This window comes from Caretta caretta, chromosome 13 (genome assembly GCF_965140235.1).
Source record: "Caretta caretta isolate rCarCar2 chromosome 13, rCarCar1.hap1, whole genome shotgun sequence".
Lineage (NCBI taxonomy): Eukaryota > Metazoa > Chordata > Testudines > Cheloniidae > Caretta > Caretta caretta.
In genome coordinates, this window is record NC_134218.1 from 36,325,297 (window position 1) to 36,341,005 (window position 15,709).

The 15,709-nt window shown below is 41.4% G+C and overlaps 3 protein-coding genes across 3 annotated transcripts; all 3 read left to right on the forward strand.

The window, feature by feature from the left end:
• Positions 1–484: 484 nt before the first annotated feature.
• On the forward strand, positions 485–1,453 carry LOC142068752 (olfactory receptor 10A4-like). The gene has a single exon (XM_075118573.1). The coding sequence runs from the start codon at positions 485–487 to the stop codon at positions 1,451–1,453; it is 969 nt and encodes a 322-aa protein (XP_074974674.1).
• Positions 1,454–7,239: 5,786 nt separating this feature from the next.
• LOC142068753 (olfactory receptor 10A4-like) lies at positions 7,240–8,208 on the forward strand. Its single transcript, XM_075118574.1, has one exon. The coding sequence runs from the start codon at positions 7,240–7,242 to the stop codon at positions 8,206–8,208; it is 969 nt and encodes a 322-aa protein (XP_074974675.1).
• Positions 8,209–14,032: 5,824 nt separating this feature from the next.
• LOC142068754 (olfactory receptor 10A4-like) lies at positions 14,033–15,001 on the forward strand. The gene has a single exon (XM_075118575.1). The coding sequence runs from the start codon at positions 14,033–14,035 to the stop codon at positions 14,999–15,001; it is 969 nt and encodes a 322-aa protein (XP_074974676.1).
• Positions 15,002–15,709: the final 708 nt, after the last annotated feature.

The following is a 15,709-nucleotide window of genomic DNA, read 5'->3' on the forward strand; positions in this document are numbered from 1 at the left end:
CCATTGACTTGTTCCCAGCTAGCCAGCCGGAATGATTGCATTCTGTCTAGTGGGCATTCCCCAGGTACAAACACTTTTGCTAACTTTAGATACAGCAATGATACTTGCATACAGATAAGCTAATCATATTCAGTCGATCATAACCTCTCCAATGATACCTCATATAACCTATTTTGCATAAAATACATTAGGATTATGACACAATCATATCATATTATTACTATGAAAAATATGGGAAGCAGTGTCACAGTCATATCTCCAGGTGATCTACAAAGTCACAGCTTGATTGATATCAATACAGCTATACCAGTTTATACTCAATGATGATTGGGCCCAGTTACATCTTTATATCCAGAACTGCAGCAAGTTTTTGTCTGACGCGTCCCAACATGTAGGAAACCAGTATGAATTGTATGATTCACATGCACACATATGGTATTCTTCAGATTCAGCTCCAGTGTCTCTCTCTTTGTCACCCTTGCAGATGACATATTCTGAGAGAGAGCCTGATGAGAACCAGACCATTTCTGAGGTGTTCATCTTGGTGGGGTTTTCGTACCTTACCAGACTCCAAATCCTTCTGTTTCTGGTGTTTCTGGTCATCTACCTGGTCACCCTGGTGGGGAACCTGCTCACTATCCTCCTTATAAAGCTAAACCCCTCACTTCATACCCCCATGTATTTCTTCCTGCTCAACTTGTCCTTCTTGGAAATCTGCTACACAAGCAGTGTGGTCCCTCAGCTGCTGGCTCACCTCCTGGTGGAGCAAAAGACCCTCTCCATTGCAGGCTGCGCTGCCCAGATGTACATCTTCACCATCATGGGCCTCATGGAATGCTGCCTTCTAGCAGCCATGGCGTATGATCGCTACATAGCTATATGCAACCCCCTGCACTACAGAACCATCATGAGTGGCCAGGTGTGCGCACAGCTTGTGGGTGCTTCATGGACCATTGGCATCTTGGTGGAAGTAGCTCAAACCACGTGGATCTTCAGCCTTCCCTTCTGTGGCTCCAACCGCATCCACCACTTCTTCTGCGACATCCCACCAGTGATAAAGAGGGCATGCACAGACACATCCAAAAACCAAATTGTGGTCTTGGCTCTGTCCGTGCTGTTTATCATGAGCCCTTTCCTGCTGATAATCCTGTCCTACATCTGCATTATCTCCACCATACTCAAACTGCCGTCGGTAGAGGGAAGGCGTAAAGCCTTCTCCACCTGCTCCTCCCACCTCATGGTGGTGACTTTGTTCTATGGAACAGCCCTTTTCACCTACCTGAGGCCCAAGTCTATCTCCACCCCGGAGGGTGATCAACTGATTTCCCTCATGTACACAGTTGTCACCCCAGTGTTGAACCCCATAATATACACTCTCAGGAACAAAGAGGTGAAGGGAGCCTTTAGAAAAACAATAGGGAAGAGCATCTCTTCACACAACCAGAGAAATTAAAGAACGAAAAGCAGAGTCAATCAAAATGGGGGGAATAAGGGAAATTCATAAACATTTTGTTGAATTTCTCCCGATGACCCTCACTTTTTTAATTGGAATTTTTCATTTGAAAAACTTTGGCTTGTTCTAAACCTGTTGGGAAAATAGGAAGAGAAACTTTTCTTAAATGAAATAAATAAATAAATAAACTTTCTTCAAACTTTTGATAGCCAGAACCTTTTGACCAGATCTAAAGATCATTGAAAAATCAAATGATCATCTTTAATCAAAGTAGTGTCCTGATTTTACATCTTCAAAATTTGAAATGAGACAAAGCAAAAAAAAAAAACAATTAACATAAAAAGCATTTCATAAAATGTTCATCTTGGTTAGTTGGAATTTAACAATTTTCACCAAAATTTTAATAGTTGAATAATTCCAACCAGCTCTATAGAAAAGTCAATTTAGGCTTCCCCTTTTCCTACTCTGGAAGTCCAGTGCAGCATTTTAGGTTTTGGGTCGGGTTGTGATTTTTCGGCTGTCGAATGCATTTCCCCAGTGCTCCCTCTGGCCTAATTTAAAATAACATTCCTCGGCACTTATGGCTTCCTATATAAGACACTGATCTATTTTTCAATGCCCAACCTGATCATATCACACAACAACTCTGGGAGATGGCTCTTGACTTCCATGGCATTTTTTACTAGCAGATCAGATTGTAAGATTATGGTGTTTATCATAGATTCATCAATTTTAAGGTAATAAGGGTCCATTTTGATTATCTAGTCTGATATCAGCAATTTCAAGGGATGTCCAACATTGCTTATTTTGCCTGGTACTGGAGCACGCCCTGTGGGGATGGGCATGCACTGTCCAGTCATGGATAGGAGCTCTAAGCCCAGAACTCTAAGAAGCAACTATTGAGCATGTGGAAACTGAGATTTTTTCAAATGCTCATAACTTGGCCAAGTCTGGGTGTTGTTTCCTGGAAGCAGCAAAAGGTGCATCCCTGAAACCAGGGTGATCCCCCCCCCCCCATATTTAATTTTTCTGCTTCAATGCCTACCGGTGCTAGAGTGTCCGGAAAGAGAATTCTTCCTCTTTGTTAACACAGGGGAACCAATGTATTTTCCCGTAATCTCTTTCTTGGAAATGACTGAACCTTTTTTGGGGGGAACCCTTAAGAAAATTTTCTATTGAGGCAGACATCCAACACGAAAACTTTCAGCCCAAATGGTTAAAGTTTTAGGACGTTATAAGGAATTAAAAATGGGGTCTTGTAAATGCAAAGTGTTGGGTAACATCATTTATAGGGTTTTCTCCCATTGCCACCCCTTGTCTGGAGTCTATCTAGATTCATAGATTCTAAGGCCAGACAGAACCACAGTGATAATCTAGTCTGACGTCCGGTATAACATGGGCCATAAAACTTCCTCAAAATAATTCCTAAAGCATAACTTTTAGTAAAAACATCCAGTCTTGACTGGATCCACCACATACCTCAATAATTTTTTGCAGTGGTTAATTGACCTCACCATTAAAAATGTACAATATATTTCCAGTCTGAATCAGCGCCAGGTCCTGAGCTTGTGTAAACTGACACAGTTCAACTGATTCCAGAGTAGCTAGGGCTATTTATGCCAACTCAGGATCTGGTTCTTTCAGTGGAACTACCATGATTTAAACCACCTGGAGATCTGTCCCATTGACTTCCACGGACCTGTGGTTGATTTACTCCCACTCGGGATCCAGTCTATTACACAGTTTCAGATCCATAATCTTTGCCTGTCATTCTGAAAGAAAGATGAGTCAAAAGTTCTTAACCCATCTGCCCTTCTGTCAAGGTTTCTTCCCCACTCTGAACTCTAGGGTACAGATGTGGGGACCTGCATGAAAACCTCCTAAACTTACTTTTACCAGCTTAGATTAAAACTTCCCCAAGGCACAAACTATTTTACCCTTTGCCCTTGGACTTCCACTGCCACCACCAAACTTTATCTGGGTTCCTGAGAAAACGTTGTCTGGAAACATCTTTCCCCCCAAAATCCTCCCAACTCTTGCACCCCACTTCCTGGGGAAGGTTTGGTAAAAATCCTCACCAATTTGCATAGGTGACCACAGACCCAAACCCTTGGATCTGAGAACAATGAAAAAATCATGCAGTTCTTGAAAAGAAACACTTTAATAGAAGAAACAGTAAAAAGAATCACCTCTGTAAAATCAGGATGGTAAATACCTTACAGAGTAACTAGAATCCCTCTAGGCAAAACCTTAAGTTACAAAAAGACACACAGACAGAAATATTCATTCTATTCAGCACAACTTAATTTTCTCAGCCATTTAAAGAAATCATAATCTAAAACATACCTAGCTGGATTACTTACTAAGTTCTAAGATTCCATTCCTGTTCTGTCCCTGGCAAAAGCATCACACAGACAGACACAGACCCTTTGTTTTTTTCCCTCCTCCCAGCTTTTGAAAGTATCTTGTCTCCTCATTGGTCATTTTGGTCAGGTGCCAGCGAGGTTATCCTAGCTTCTTAACCCTTTACAGGGGAGAGGATTTTTCCTCTGGCCAGGAGGGATTTTAGAGGTGTTTACCCTTCCCTTTATATTTATAACACCTTCCATGGCTCTTTGTCGCATGGGATTATTTACAATAGTGGAACTTTTAATGGCTAGTGATTCAGTCTCACTGGGTCAGAACATCGGAGGAATTCAGTGTTGCAGAGTTTTTTTATATCTGATTTTCAACTTCTGCTGGGATGGATTGCCCGACCTTTCTTTCTTTCTTTCTTTCTTTCTTTCTTTCTTTCTTTCTTTCTTTCTTTCTTAGCAATCACTATTTTTACCTTTACTCAGATGACACTAAAACAAAACACCGTTAGGCTGCAAGTGCAATGGTGCATGGCATTTTAAAAACATTTAACTCATACGGGTTGTAGTTATCTCAGAGAGAGTGAACAGTTATAAAGGACCAGAAGTCCAGCTGGTGTTAACCAGTGTAGCTCCATTGGAGTCAATGGGTCCATCTATAGCTCTGCTGGATTAAATGGGTCAGTTCCCCCCTTTTGTAAATGGATGCAGTTCCATTGAAATCAATGGGGCCAGATTCCTAGCTGCTGTAAACCAGACATAACCACAGTATAGTCAATTCTGCCATTTCCAAAGATGGGTTGAATTATTTTAGTGCTATGGAGTTATGGTAATTTACATGAGCTAAATATCCTTCCTGTAATGCCTAATTTTGTCTATCTTGGTGTCTGAGATTCTTATTTCTTAACGCCACTATCCCATATTACACCTCATGGAAGATTCAAGATCACGGTTAATAGACATATGGAGAGACTGCCGAGACTTAAGACCTCGGATCACTACCCTTTCCTGCTTCTGCACGTGGGCACCAATGATACTGCCAAGAATGACTTTGAGCAGATCACTGCAGACTACGTGGCCCTGGGAAGAAGGATAAAGGAGTTTGAGGCGCAAGTGGTGTTCTCGTCCATCCTCCCCGTGGAAGGAAAAGGCCTGGGTAGAGACCGTCCAATCGTGGAAGTCAACGTGGAAGTCAATATTGAAGGTGGTAAGGATATGCAAAATACAATAATTGTTATTGCTCATTTTTATTTCAACTCTGTCATTTCACTGTCATGCCTTTTATTAAGAAGTTCCTTGTCAACAAATAACCTAGAAGTAAAACTTCTCTGGAAATCATCTCTTCATACATTGTAGGATCTTCCTTCTAAAATTCTTTGTAGCAAGGTGATTAGACAAAGATCCTCCACTGTTGTAAAGCAGTATAGCTCTTTTTATACCCATGGAGTTGTTAAGATTTACACCAGCAAAGGGATTGGCCCTAGCTCTTACTTTGAATATTGAGAGAAACCAATGCATTACAAATGTTGTGATGATAATGGCAGGAATGATTTAAGTTGTTCTCTAATATTTAAGGAAGAATAACTTTTAATAGTACACAAAAGTTCAAAGTTCCCCATTGTTTTCACCATTTATTGCACTTCTCATTATTTAAAGTGCTTCAATCATGTTGGGCTCAGCAGCATCAGTTTACTCATGTGAGTAGTCCTCACGTATGTGAATTGTAATTGCAGTGGGAATACTTGCATTCGTATCACAATTCTCATGATTAAGATCTGAATGAGATCAGAATTTGCCCTAATTTGAGAAATCTTATTTGATAAACGTGGCTGTAGAAAGAAAGAAAGAAAGAAAGAAAGAAAGAAAGAAAGAAAGAAAGAAAATCCCTTTTTGAATTATCGTGTAGACAGAAAAGAAATGTGTTCGCAGAGGAAGAACAGAACCCCTGATATTAGAAACTGGTATTCCTCCATTGCTGGTATAAACTGATGTAGCTCCTTTAGAGTAAATTTATCAGATCCCCATGTGTTGTAAATCAGTTGTATTTCCACTGGTGTCAAAGTGGTCATTGTGATGGGTTGCTCCCCCGCCCCTGAGGTGCCACCTGATGTACTGGGGTAAGACTCAGCCCACCTGTTCCACAAGCCTGGGGTTCCTTACATTGTCCTGCTGAGCCAGGCCGACACCCTCCTCCAGCACAAATGAAGGCAGGGACACATCCAGCTGTGGAAAGAAACAGACACTGAAATCACAACTGCATGGGAAGGCTTCAGCTAGGGAATTGCCCAGGACTAGAGTTGGTGGAATCTCCATCCTTAGAGGTTTTTAAGGCCTGGTTTGACAAAGTCCTGGCTGTGATGATTTAGTTGGTGTTGGTCCTCCTGAGGTCTCTTCCAACCCCCGTCTTCTATGATTCTATGATTAGCCAGCAAATAAAACAAAAACACAATATAAGCTTAATATACTAAAGAAACTCGTTACAAATAGTAATTTCTCACCCTAAATGTTCATTTAGGCAGATTTCAGAAGTTCTTGAAAGCAAGCTGCTCTTGCTTGCAGTTAAAACTCCAGGTATTTCTTTCACAGGTCAGACACCTTTTCAACCTGGGCTCAACCCTTATCCCCCCCTTTATCTTTGTTCCTTATATGTTTCCAGCAGTCATCCTGGGCGGGGATTCAGTGAAGAATGAACCCTAATTATCTCACTCCCCTGCCTTAAATAAGATTTACATATGGCAGGAATCCTTTGTCTTTCAGTGTGATTCCCACACCCCTCAGTGGAAAAATACTGGTGTTTTATCATGGAAACCAGTACCTTGTGACTTGAACACATGACCGTGCACTGTCAAAGCAGCCATAGGTCACAGGCAGTTTGTAGCTTCCCTGGAAAGCTTCTCAGGAAGGTGGGAGATTAGCATCTTTAAAGACCTATTGTTCTTCCTAATGGTCCATTGACTTGTTCCCAGCTAGCCAGCCGGAATGATTGCATTCTGTCTAGTGGGCATTCCCCAGGTACAAACACTTTTGCTAACTTTAGATACAGCAATGATACTTGCATACAGATAAGCTAATCATATTCAGTCGATCATAACCTCTCCAATGATACCTCATATAACCTATTTTGCATAAAATACATTAGGATTATGACACAATCATATCATATTATTACTATGAAAAATATGGGAAGCAGTGTCACAGTCATATCTCCAGGTGATCTACAAAGTCACAGCTTGATTGATATCAATACAGCTATACCAGTTTATACTCAATGATGATTGGGCCCAGTTACATCTTTATATCCAGAACTGCAGCAAGTTTTTGTCTGACGCGTCCCAACATGTAGGAAACCAGTATGAATTGTATGATTCACATGCACACATATGGTATTCTTCAGATTCAGCTCCAGTGTCTCTCTCTTTGTCACCCTTGCAGATGACATATTCTGAGAGAGAGCCTGATGAGAACCAGACCATTTCTGAGGTGTTCATCTTGGTGGGGTTGTCGTACCTTACCAGACTCCAAATCCTTCTGTTTCTGGTGTTTCTGGTCATCTACCTGGTCACCCTGGTGGGGAACCTGCTCATTATCCTCCTTATAAAGCTAAACCCCTCACTTCATACCCCCATGTATTTCTTCCTGCTCAACTTGTCCTTCTTGGAAATCTGCTACACAAGCAGTGTGGTCCCTCAGCTGCTGGCTCACCTCCTGGTGGAGCAAAAGACCCTCTCCATTGCAGGCTGCGCTGCCCAGATGTACATCTTCACCATCATGGGCCTCACGGAATGCTGCCTTCTAGCAGCCATGGCGTATGATCGCTACATAGCTATATGCAACCCCCTGCACTACAGAACCATCATGAGTGGCCAGGTGTGCGCACAGCTTGTGGGTGCTTCATGGACCATTGGCATCTTGGTGGAAGTAGCTCAAACCACGTGGATCTTCAGCCTTCCCTTCTGTGGCTCCAACCGCATCCACCACTTCTTCTGCGACATCCCACCAGTGATAAAGAGGGCATGCACAGACACATCCAAAAACCAAATTGTGGTCTTGGCTCTGTCCGTGCTGTTTATCATGAGCCCTTTCCTGCTGATAATCCTGTCCTACATCTGCATTATCTCCACCATACTCAAACTGCCGTCGGTAGAGGGAAGGCGTAAAGCCTTCTCCACCTGCTCCTCCCACCTCATGGTGGTGACTTTGTTCTATGGAACAGCCCTTTTCACCTACCTGAGGCCCAAGTCTATCTCCACCCCGGAGGGTGATCAACTGATTTCCCTCATGTACACAGTTGTCACCCCAGTGTTGAACCCCATAATATACACTCTCAGGAACAAAGAGGTGAAGGGAGCCTTTAGAAAAACAATAGGGAAGAGCATCTCTTCACACAACCAGAGAAATTAAAGAACGAAAAGCAGAGTCAATCAAAATGGGGGGAATAAGGGAAATTCATAAACATTTTGTTGAATTTCTCCCGATGACCCTCACTTTTTTAATTGGAATTTTTCATTTGAAAAACTTTGGCTTGTTCTAAACCTGTTGGGAAAATAGGAAGAGAAACTTTTCTTAAATGAAATAAATAAATAAATAAACTTTCTTCAAACTTTTGATAGCCAGAACCTTTTGACCAGATCTAAAGATCATTGAAAAATCAAATGATCATCTTTAATCAAAGTAGTGTCCTGATTTTACATCTTCAAAATTTGAAATGAGACAAAGCAAAAAAAAAAAACAATTAACATAAAAAGCATTTCATAAAATGTTCATCTTGGTTAGTTGGAATTTAACAATTTTCACCAAAATTTTAATAGTTGAATAATTCCAACCAGCTCTATAGAAAAGTCAATTTAGGCTTCCCCTTTTCCTACTCTGGAAGTCCAGTGCAGCATTTTAGGTTTTGGGTCGGGTTGTGATTTTTCGGCTGTCGAATGCATTTCCCCAGTGCTCCCTCTGGCCTAATTTAAAATAACATTCCTCGGCACTTATGGCTTCCTATATAAGACACTGATCTATTTTTCAATGCCCAACCTGATCATATCACACAACAACTCTGGGAGATGGCTCTTGACTTCCATGGCATTTTTTACTAGCAGATCAGATTGTAAGATTATGGTGTTTATCATAGATTCATCAATTTTAAGGTAATAAGGGTCCATTTTGATTATCTAGTCTGATATCAGCAATTTCAAGGGATGTCCAACATTGCTTATTTTGCCTGGTACTGGAGCACGCCCTGTGGGGATGGGCATGCACTGTCCAGTCATGGATAGGAGCTCTAAGCCCAGAACTCTAAGAAGCAACTATTGAGCATGTGGAAACTGAGATTTTTTCAAATGCTCATAACTTGGCCAAGTCTGGGTGTTGTTTCCTGGAAGCAGCAAAAGGTGCATCCCTGAAACCAGGGTGATCCCCCCCCCCCCCATATTTAATTTTTCTGCTTCAATGCCTACCGGTGCTAGAGTGTCCGGAAAGAGAATTCTTCCTCTTTGTTAACACAGGGGAACCAATGTATTTTCCCGTAATCTCTTTCTTGGAAATGACTGAACCTTTTTTGGGGGGAACCCTTAAGAAAATTTTCTATTGAGGCAGACATCCAACACGAAAACTTTCAGCCCAAATGGTTAAAGTTTTAGGACGTTATAAGGAATTAAAAATGGGGTCTTGTAAATGCAAAGTGTTGGGTAACATCATTTATAGGGTTTTCTCCCATTGCCACCCCTTGTCTGGAGTCTATCTAGATTCATAGATTCTAAGGCCAGACAGAACCACAGTGATAATCTAGTCTGACGTCCGGTATAACATGGGCCATAAAACTTCCTCAAAATAATTCCTAAAGCATAACTTTTAGTAAAAACATCCAGTCTTGACTGGATCCACCACATACCTCAATAATTTTTTGCAGTGGTTAATTGACCTCACCATTAAAAATGTACAATATATTTCCAGTCTGAATCAGCGCCAGGTCCTGAGCTTGTGTAAACTGACACAGTTCAACTGATTCCAGAGTAGCTAGGGCTATTTATGCCAACTCAGGATCTGGTTCTTTCAGTGGAACTACAATGATTTAAACCACCTGGAGATCTGTCCCATTGACTTCCACGGACCTGTGGTTGATTTACTCCCACTCGGGATCCAGTCTATTACACAGTTTCAGATCCATAATCTTTGCCTGTCAATTCTGAAAGAAAGATGAGTCAAAAGTTCTTAACCCATCTGCCCTTCTGTCAAGGTTTCTTCCCCACTCTGAACTCTAGGGTACAGATGTGGGGACCTGCATGAAAACCTCCTAAACTTACTTTTACCAGCTTAGATTAAAACTTCCCCAAGGCACAAACTATTTTACCCTTTGCCCTTGGACTTCCACTGCCACCACCAAACTTTATCTGGGTTCCTGAGAAAACGTTGTCTGGAAACATCTTTCCCCCCAAAATCCTCCCAACTCTTGCACCCCACTTCCTGGGGAAGGTTTGGTAAAAATCCTCACCAATTTGCATAGGTGACCACAGACCCAAACCCTTGGATCTGAGAACAATGAAAAAATCATGCAGTTCTTGAAAAGAAACACTTTAATAGAAGAAACAGTAAAAAGAATCACCTCTGTAAAATCAGGATGGTAAATACCTTACAGAGTAACTAGAATCCCTCTAGGCAAAACCTTAAGTTACAAAAAGACACACAGACAGAAATATTCATTCTATTCAGCACAACTTAATTTTCTCAGCCATTTAAAGAAATCATAATCTAAAACATACCTAGCTGGATTACTTACTAAGTTCTAAGATTCCATTCCTGTTCTGTCCCTGGCAAAAGCATCACACAGACAGACACAGACCCTTTGTTTTTTTCCCTCCTCCCAGCTTTTGAAAGTATCTTGTCTCCTCATTGGTCATTTTGGTCAGGTGCCAGCGAGGTTATCCTAGCTTCTTAACCCTTTACAGGGGAGAGGATTTTTCCTCTGGCCAGGAGGGATTTTAGAGGTGTTTACCCTTCCCTTTATATTTATAACACCTTCCATGGCTCTTTGTCGCATGGGATTATTTACAATAGTGGAACTTTTAATGGCTAGTGATTCAGTCTCACTGGGTCAGAACATCGGAGGAATTCAGTGTTGCAGAGTTTTTTTATATCTGATTTTCAACTTCTGCTGGGATGGATTGCCCGACCTTTCTTTCTTTCTTTCTTTCTTTCTTTCTTTCTTTCTTTCTTTCTTTCTTTCTTTCTTTCTTTCTTTCTTTCTTAGCAATCACTATTTTTACCTTTACTCAGATGACACTAAAACAAAACACCGTTAGGCTGCAAGTGCAATGGTGCATGGCATTTTAAAAACATTTAACTCATACGGGTTGTAGTTATCTCAGAGAGAGTGAACAGTTATAAAGGACCAGAAGTCCAGCTGGTGTTAACCAGTGTAGCTCCATTGGAGTCAATGGGTCCATCTATAGCTCTGCTGGATTAAATGGGTCAGTTCCCCCCTTTTGTAAATGGATGCAGTTCCATTGAAATCAATGGGGCCAGATTCCTAGCTGCTGTAAACCAGACATAACCACAGTATAGTCAATTCTGCCATTTCCAAAGATGGGTTGAATTATTTTAGTGCTATGGAGTTATGGTAATTTACATGAGCTAAATATCCTTCCTGTAATGCCTAATTTTGTCTATCTTGGTGTCTGAGATTCTTATTTCTTAACGCCACTATCCCATATTACACCTCATGGAAGATTCAAGATCACGGTTAATAGACATATGGAGAGACTGCCGAGACTTAAGACCTCGGATCACTACCCTTTCCTGCTTCTGCACGTGGGCACCAATGATACTGCCAAGAATGACTTTGAGCAGATCACTGCAGACTACGTGGCCCTGGGAAGAAGGATAAAGGAGTTTGAGGCGCAAGTGGTGTTCTCGTCCATCCTCCCCGTGGAAGGAAAAGGCCTGGGTAGAGACCGTCCAATCGTGGAAGTCAACGTGGAAGTCAATATTGAAGGTGGTAAGGATATGCAAAATACAATAATTGTTATTGCTCATTTTTATTTCAACTCTGTCATTTCACTGTCATGCCTTTTATTAAGAAGTTCCTTGTCAACAAATAACCTAGAAGTAAAACTTCTCTGGAAATCATCTCTTCATACATTGTAGGATCTTCCTTCTAAAATTCTTTGTAGCAAGGTGATTAGACAAAGATCCTCCACTGTTGTAAAGCAGTATAGCTCTTTTTATACCCATGGAGTTGTTAAGATTTACACCAGCAAAGGGATTGGCCCTAGCTCTTACTTTGAATATTGAGAGAAACCAATGCATTACAAATGTTGTGATGATAATGGCAGGAATGATTTAAGTTGTTCTCTAATATTTAAGGAAGAATAACTTTTAATAGTACACAAAAGTTCAAAGTTCCCCATTGTTTTCACCATTTATTGCACTTCTCATTATTTAAAGTGCTTCAATCATGTTGGGCTCAGCAGCATCAGTTTACTCATGTGAGTAGTCCTCACGTATGTGAATTGTAATTGCAGTGGGAATACTTGCATTCGTATCACAATTCTCATGATTAAGATCTGAATGAGATCAGAATTTGCCCTAATTTGAGAAATCTTATTTGATAAACGTGGCTGTAGAAAGAAAGAAAGAAAGAAAGAAAGAAAGAAAGAAAGAAAGAAAGAAAGAAAGAAAGAAAGAAAATCCCTTTTTGAATTATCGTGTAGACAGAAAAGAAATGTGTTCGAAGAGGAAGAACAGAACCCCTGATATTAGAAACTGGTATTCCTCCATTGCTGGTATAAACTGATGTAGCTCCTTTAGAGTAAATTTATCAGATCCCCATGTGTTGTAAATCAGTTGTATTTCCACTGGTGTCAAAGTGGTCATTGTGATGGGTTGCTCCCCCGCCCCTGAGGTGCCACCTGATGTACTGGGGTAACACTCAGCCCACCTGTTCCACAAGCCTGGGGTTCCTTACATTGTCCTGCTGAGCCAGGCCGACACCCTCCTCCAGCACAAATGAAGGCAGGGACACATCCAGCTGTGGAAAGAAACAGACACTGAAATCACAACTGCATGGGAAGGCTTCAGCTAGGGAATTGCCCAGGACTAGAGTTGGTGGAATCTCCATCCTTAGAGGTTTTTAAGGCCTGGTTTGACAAAGTCCTGGCTGTGATGATTTAGTTGGTGTTGGTCCTCCTGAGGTCTCTTCCAACCCCCGTCTTCTATGATTCTATGATTAGCCAGCAAATAAAACAAAAACACAATATAAGCTTAATATACTAAAGAAACTCGTTACAAATAGTAATTTCTCACCCTAAATGTTCATTTAGGCAGATTTCAGAAGTTCTTGAAAGCAAGCTGCTCTTGCTTGCAGTTAAAACTCCAGGTATTTCTTTCACAGGTCAGACACCTTTTCAACCTGGGCTCAACCCTTATCCCCCCCTTTATCTTTGTTCCTTATATGTTTCCAGCAGTCATCCTGGGTGGGGATTCAGTGAAGAATGAACCCTAATTATCTCACTCCCCTGCCTTAAATAAGATTTACATATGGCAGGAATCCTTTGTCTTTCAGTGTGATTCCCACACCCCTCAGTGGAAAAATACTGGTGTTTTATCATGGAAACCAGTACCTTGTGACTTGAACACATGACCGTGCACTGTCAAAGCAGCCATAGGTCACAGGCAGTTTGTAGCTTCCCTGGAAAGCTTCTCAGGAAGGTGGGAGATTAGCATCTTTAAAGACCTATTGTTCTTCCTAATGGTCCATTGACTTGTTCCCAGCTAGCCAGCCGGAATGATTGCATTCTGTCTAGTGGGCATTCCCCAGGTACAAACACTTTTGCTAACTTTAGATACAGCAATGATACTTGCATACAGATAAGCTAATCATATTCAGTCGATCATAACCTCTCCAATGATACCTCATATAACCTATTTTGCATAAAATACATTAGGATTATGACACAATCATATCATATTATTACTATGAAAAATATGGGAAGCAGTGTCACAGTCATATCTCCAGGTGATCTACAAAGTCACAGCTTGATTGATATCAATACAGCTATACCAGTTTATACTCAATGATGATTGGGCCCAGTTACATCTTTATATCCAGAACTGCAGCAAGTTTTTGTCTGACGCGTCCCAACATGTAGGAAACCAGTATGAATTGTATGATTCACATGCACACATATGGTATTCTTCAGATTCAGCTCCAGTGTCTCTCTCTTTGTCACCCTTGCAGATGACATATTCTGAGAGAGAGCCTGATGAGAACCAGACCATTTCTGAGGTGTTCATCTTGGTGGGGTTTTCGTACCTTACCAGACTCCAAATCCTTCTGTTTCTGGTGTTTCTGGTCATCTACCTGGTCACCCTGGTGGGGAACCTGCTCACTATCCTCCTTATAAAGCTAAACCCCTCACTTCATACCCCCATGTATTTCTTCCTGCTCAACTTGTCCTTCTTGGAAATCTGCTACACAAGCAGTGTGGTCCCTCAGCTGCTGGCTCACCTCCTGGTGGAGCAAAAGACCCTCTCCATTGCAGGCTGCGCTGCCCAGATGTACATCTTCACCATCATGGGCCTCACGGAATGCTGCCTTCTAGCAGCCATGGCGTATGATCGCTACATAGCTATATGCAACCCCCTGCACTACAGAACCATCATGAGTGGCCAGGTGTGCGCACAGCTTGTGGGTGCTTCATGGACCATTGGCATCTTGGTGGAAGTAGCTCAAACCACGTGGATCTTCAGCCTTCCCTTCTGTGGCTCCAACCGCATCCACCACTTCTTCTGCGACATCCCACCAGTGATAAAGAGGGCATGCACAGACACATCCAAAAACCAAATTGTGGTCTTGGCTCTGTCCGTGCTGTTTATCATGAGCCCTTTCCTGCTGATAATCCTGTCCTACATCTGCATTATCTCCACCATACTCAAACTGCCGTCGGTAGAGGGAAGGCGTAAAGCCTTCTCCACCTGCTCCTCCCACCTCATGGTGGTGACTTTGTTCTATGGAACAGCCCTTTTCACCTACCTGAGGCCCAAGTCTATCTCCACCCCGGAGGGTGATCAACTGATTTCCCTCATGTACACAGTTGTCACCCCAGTGTTGAACCCCATAATATACACTCTCAGGAACAAAGAGGTGAAGGGAGCCTTTAGAAAAACAATAGGGAAGAGCATCTCTTCACACAACCAGAGAAATTAAAGAACGAAAAGCAGAGTCAATCAAAATGGGGGGAATAAGGGAAATTCATAAACATTTTGTTGAATTTCTCCCGATGACCCTCACTTTTTTAATTGGAATTTTTCATTTGAAAAACTTTGGCTTGTTCTAAACCTGTTGGGAAAATAGGAAGAGAAACTTTTCTTAAATGAAATAAATAAATAAATAAACTTTCTTCAAACTTTTGATAGCCAGAACCTTTTGACCAGATCTAAAGATCATTGAAAAATCAAATGATCATCTTTAATCAAAGTAGTGTCCTGATTTTACATCTTCAAAATTTGAAATGAGACAAAGCAAAAAAAAAAAACAATTAACATAAAAAGCATTTCATAAAATGTTCATCTTGGTTAGTTGGAATTTAACAATTTTCACCAAAATTTTAATAGTTGAATAATTCCAACCAGCTCTATAGAAAAGTCAATTTAGGCTTCCCCTTTTCCTACTCTGGAAGTCCAGTGCAGCATTTTAGGTTTTGGGTCGGGTTGTGATTTTTCGGCTGTCGAATGCATTTCCCCAGTGCTCCCTCTGGCCTAATTTAAAATAACATTCCTCGGCACTTATGGCTTCCTATATAAGACACTGATCTATTTTTCAATGCCCAACCTGATCATATCACACAACAACTCTGGGAGATGGCTCTTGACTTCCATGGCATTTTTTACTAGCAGATCAGATTGTAAGATTATG